Source organism: Tigriopus californicus, chromosome 2 (genome assembly GCF_007210705.1).
Source record: "Tigriopus californicus strain San Diego chromosome 2, Tcal_SD_v2.1, whole genome shotgun sequence".
Classification (NCBI taxonomy): Eukaryota; Metazoa; Arthropoda; class Copepoda; order Harpacticoida; family Harpacticidae; genus Tigriopus; species Tigriopus californicus.
The window spans coordinates 13879772-13884876 of NC_081441.1; the positions used below are offsets into that span (position 1 = coordinate 13879772).

At 44.7% G+C, this 5105-nt stretch overlaps 1 protein-coding gene across 1 annotated transcript in view; it reads left to right on the plus strand.

Annotated features, from left to right (window-relative positions):
* The window catches only part of LOC131892763 (cytoplasmic dynein 2 heavy chain 1-like), a 15500-nt gene that overhangs the window by 2701 nt on the left and 7694 nt on the right, over positions 1-5105 (plus strand). Inside the window, 5 exon segments of the mRNA XM_059242605.1 lie at positions 618-1357; positions 1421-1774; positions 1857-3473; positions 3616-3816; positions 3876-5105. Coding sequence (XP_059098588.1) covers positions 618-1357; positions 1421-1774; positions 1857-3473; positions 3616-3816; positions 3876-5105 — 4142 coding nt within the window.

Sequence of the window (5105 nt, forward strand, 5' to 3'; positions counted from 1 at the left end):
AACATGTCTGTGGAAATTTCAATTCATTTTCATATTTTGATTTAAGACTTTGACCGTGTCCAAGACATTCTTTTTGAAATCACCTTAAAGAAAAAAGGAATGAAGTTTTCGCTCATTTTCAAGCCGATTTAGATTTAAGCCATAACATACATCACTTATAACACTCGTTTCGCTCACAAAGTCTCGTCCTTCAAGAAATTAAATGACACCAAGCAAACAGGAACGACCTAATCCAGTAAAGCTTCACTAGTTTTCCCTCTATTAGTGTTTCAATTATCTGTTGAATGTGTCTTTTTTATTCAATTTGAAACAATGCCGCTTGGCATTTGGGTGTTTTTGCATCTTTCGCAACTATTTTACGTGATTTTTCTTTTCATGCCTAGGCATGCCTCTTTTTTACGCGTTGTGTTTTTGAGGGGCAATTTCAATAAACAATTAACAAGTGATCCTCCAAATTCTCTATACATACGGCTCACGTAATCGTTTGAAAATTGTGGAAAAGATTGCATATTGCTAATGAACGGCAGAATTAGGTTAAAAGTAAAGTTAATCTAATCTAAACGGTGGTTACGACCCTTACAACGTAACTCACAAAGATCTATTTTTCCATCCCTTAGAACCTCAATGGCAAGCGGCAGTGGCAGCCTACGGCAACGCTCTGGTTCCCGCCGAGAATCGCATTGCAGGAAAGTTGAAATCCCAATTGCGGAACATGAATGCCAACACGTTGCAATTTTTGCAAGAATTCAAACGCTATCAGGAACTCATCAAGAGACCCGCCATTCAGCGAGAGCTCGTAGTAGAGCGTGAGAACCTCTTGGGCAAACTGAGTGAATTCATTAACCGAGAGAAGAAAGAGTACCGCGATATCGGCCCTAGCAAGATGCTCCATGGGATTCCCAAGACCATTAATTCCATCTACTTTATCCGACAACTCGAGGCCAAGGTCAAAGACATTACGCGAACGGGCGATGCTCTGCTCCATGACCTGAAGTCTTGGCCAACCCTCAAGACTGAATCCACCGAGTTTTTAGAGGAGATGACCGAATATCAAAGAGAGCTCTTTGATAGTTGGTGTCGGGACAATTTGCAGGATATTGAAGGCCAAAACCTGTCCTTGAAGACCAGTTCCCAAGTGGTGTATTTCGAAGCCGGGAAAGACATGAAAGTCAGTTACAACCCACGTCTGGTTGGATTGACCAGAGAGGTTCGAATGCTGACCATGTTGGGCTTTGCCATTCCTCAGAAAATCCTGGAAACCACGGACTTGGCCAAGAAATTTGCATCTCAGGCCAAAACGTTGGACCAGATTGCCAACTTCCACAATACGATTGGCGATCGAATGATTACCTCTCAAGTGAGTAAAGGTTTATCCAAATCATGATCCCGGACCAGGATTCATTCCTGATGGTTTTTCTAGAGACCCATGATGTTAGAAGCGGCATTGGGACTAGCTCAATTGGTAAAGGAACAAAGTGACATGACCTGGGACAACTCCCAACAAGTGCAACGGTACATTGAGAAGCTGAAGAGTCACGTGGATCAATTGGCCAGGCAAAATAACAAGCTGGCCACCTATCACAAGCAGATCAAGGCCAAGGTATTGAAACTAATGGATACGGATTTGCTTCGGCATCAAATGCAGTGGAAGGAGGGCTTGAAAGAGATCCGTCAGATCATGACACAAGTGGAACAGGATGGATTCACCAACCTCAAAACGTGGAGGAACCATTGGGATCGGCAACTTTACAAGACCTTGGAGCACCAGTATCAGGTAATTCATTGTTCGCCTCTCCAAGGGTCTTACATGTATGTACTGCATACCTTAATGTCAATCTCATTCATTGGTTCCGTAGGTTGGACTTGAGGCCTTGAATGAACATTTGCCCGAGATTCCCGTGGATTTGATATACCGTCAGCAACAACTTCAGTTCAGTCCACCCATTGAGGAAATCAAGATGAAATACTTTTCTCAACTGAAACGGTTTCTCGCCATTCCCTATGTCTTTAAAGGCGTGTCAGAGAGCTCGGAGAACCTTTCCTATCCGTCCATCATCGACCGAAACGCCCATCGGTTCTCGCATCTCTTCAAGAAAGCCGAAGATCTCTTTTCGAGATTGGAGACCGTCAAAGTGCGATACGTGGAATGGGTTGCCTTAGGCGCCATTGACATTGAGGACTATATCCAAAAGACTTGTTCCGCGGCTGAAGATTGGGAGCTCAACTTTAGGACCTCCAAAGCTCGAGGTCAAGAGTTCGGCCGACTTCGAATGACCTCGGATGAAAAGATTGATTGCATCACGGTCAGTTTCGCGCCCATTCGGAATGAGATCGATCTTTTGAACAAGAAGTATTGGGATTCCTTGGTGTCTACTCTCCAACGATCCATTGTGAATGATATAGACAACATCGAGAAATTTGTGACCGAAGCCACGGAAAACTTGCGTCGACAACCTCAGACGGTTGAAGAGGTGGCGGAAGCCAATCAGAAGCACACCGAATACCAACAAAAGACTCCAGATATGATGGAGACTTTCCACCGAGCTGACAGTAAGAACAAAACTTTGGCAGCGTGGACCAAGGAACACATGGAACAGGTCCAACGTGTCACGTCAACCTGGGACAATTACATATCTCTCATGGATAACCACCAGAACATCATCTCAGCACAAGTGGAGGCCATCAAAGCAAATTTGAATACCCAAGTGAACAATGTGAATGGAGAGTTGGAGAAGTTCCGAATGCGGTGGGACCAACTGAAGCCAAAAGAGGATTCTATGGAAGGCGACTCATCACGGATCCTAAGTAGCATCCAACTGATTAAGGAGAAAAGATCCGAGTGGAATGCTCTCATGGAGAATCAGGCCAAGATCATTTCGGATCACACTCACTTTGGCCTTCAAGAACCCGAGTTTCCGATCCTGAAGGAGGTGGAACAGGACTTAAATCGCCATGAGGAGATGTGGGGCTTGTTTGATGAATTCAATCGATCAGTCAAGGACATGTCTCAAGAAGAGTGGATTATCTTTCGATCAAAAAGTTACAAATTTGAAGAGTTCCTCACTCAATGGTATGAGAGACTCAACAATGCATCAAGCGCCACAACCGTGACGGTCAGATTACTTCATGAGATCGAAAAATACAAGGTGATCCTGCCAGTGTTGAAATACGTCCGAGGTGACAGCTTTTCGGATCAACATTGGACCGAGATGTACCAGATCCTGGGCATGTCCAAGAAGCCAGTGGATAAGTTGGTGTTCAATGATTTCCTTCAAGTACGAGATCGGCTGGTGGATCGCGAAAACGACCTGAAAGATTTGAACGATCGAGCGGCAGGGGAAGTGGTCATTCGACAGGCTTTGAGCGAATTAGACGTTTGGGAAGTAGAGGCCAAATTCTCTTTCTTGGATCACCAAACTTCTACCGGGCAGCAAGTGCCGCTTATTCGCGAATGGAAGGATGTTCTAAATAAGGTGAGAACAAACGTTAGCAATGCGTTTTTTGAGATGCTTCTCCCGGGATTCTATCTATGTTTGAAGGCAATGAATGCCTTTGATTGAATCCTGTGCTGGTATGAGTAATAAAAAATAACATGATGTAAACTCTATGCCTAAGGTGGGAGACAATCAGGTTTTGCTTCAATCCATCAAAGGATCCGCTTATTACAACACATTTGGGGATCGAGCCAGTGGTTGGGAAACCAAGCTCTCCGATTTAGACGAGATCCTGAATAATCTGAATACAGCCCAGAGAAAGTGGGTCTATTTGGAGCCCTATCAGGAGCAGATGAAGATGAAATCATTGGCTCAAACAGGGGTAAGAAGCTTAGCCATCGGATGTCCCAATACGTTATTTCATATTTTATTCTAATACAGGGATTCGATTATCGCGAGGTCTTCAGAAAGATAGATGACGATTTCCAAATGATCATGACCGATGCCCAAAGAGACAAGCGAGTCGTTGCTTTGCTCAGGATTGGCTCCATTAAGAGCATCCTGAACAACATGCTAGATCGGCTTGAGCGATGTCAGAAGAGCTTGAATGACTTCTTGGAAGAGAAACGATCCAGTTTCCCACGATTTTACTTCATTGGCGATGACGATCTCCTACAGATCTTGGGACAGGCCACCAAGCCCGCCATAATCCAAACGCATTTGAAGAAGCTTTTTGCTGGAATCCATAATGTCAACTTTGATGAACAAGAGCAACACATCGTAACCATGAATTCAATTGAAGGTGAGGTTGTGGAGTTGAAGACCAAAATCAAGATTTCTTCGGAAGTCGAAGGCTGGTTAAGTGAACTAGCCAGGGAGATGAAACGAACACTCCAGGAATTGCTGGTAGAGTGTCTGAATGATGCCAAGCAAGCCAATGGAATGGATCCCTTAAAGTACCCCTCTCAAGTTTTGTGTCTAGCAGAAGCCATTCTCTTCACTGAGAGGTGCGAAGAGGCCATCGCCCGAGGCAACCTCAAATCCTACCTTAGAGATTTGGAGTCTCAATTGGAATCGTATACCTCGGTGGATCTGGGCGACGACATCGATTCCAAAGTTCTTGAGCTGAAGCTGAAAGCCCTTATTCTGGACAACATTCATCACATCAAGGTGACGCAAGAGTTGATTGAAGCCAATACAAAAAACAAGACCGATTGGTTGTGGCAAAAGCAACTGCGATATTACTTGGCCAGTGATAATATTGCCACCATATCCATGGTAGATGCCAATTTCCAATATACCTATGAGTACCAGGGCAATGCACCAAAGTTAGTGCACACGCCTCTCACGGACAAATGCTATTTGACTTTAACGCAAGGCATGCGAGTCGGTTTAGGTGGCAACCCTTACGGACCAGCTGGTACCGGGAAAACCGAATCCGTGAAAGCTCTTGGGGGTCTCTTTGGTCGACAAGTGTTGGTTTTCAATTGTGATGAGGGAATCGATGTCAAGTCAATGGGCCGAATCTTCATTGGGCTTATCAAGTGCGGCGCCTGGGGTTGTTTTGACGAGTTCAACCGGCTAGAGGAGCAAACCTTGTCAGCTGTTTCCATGCAGATTCAACCCATTCAGTCGGCCTTGCGAAATAAGGATAAGTCGGTAACTTTACTG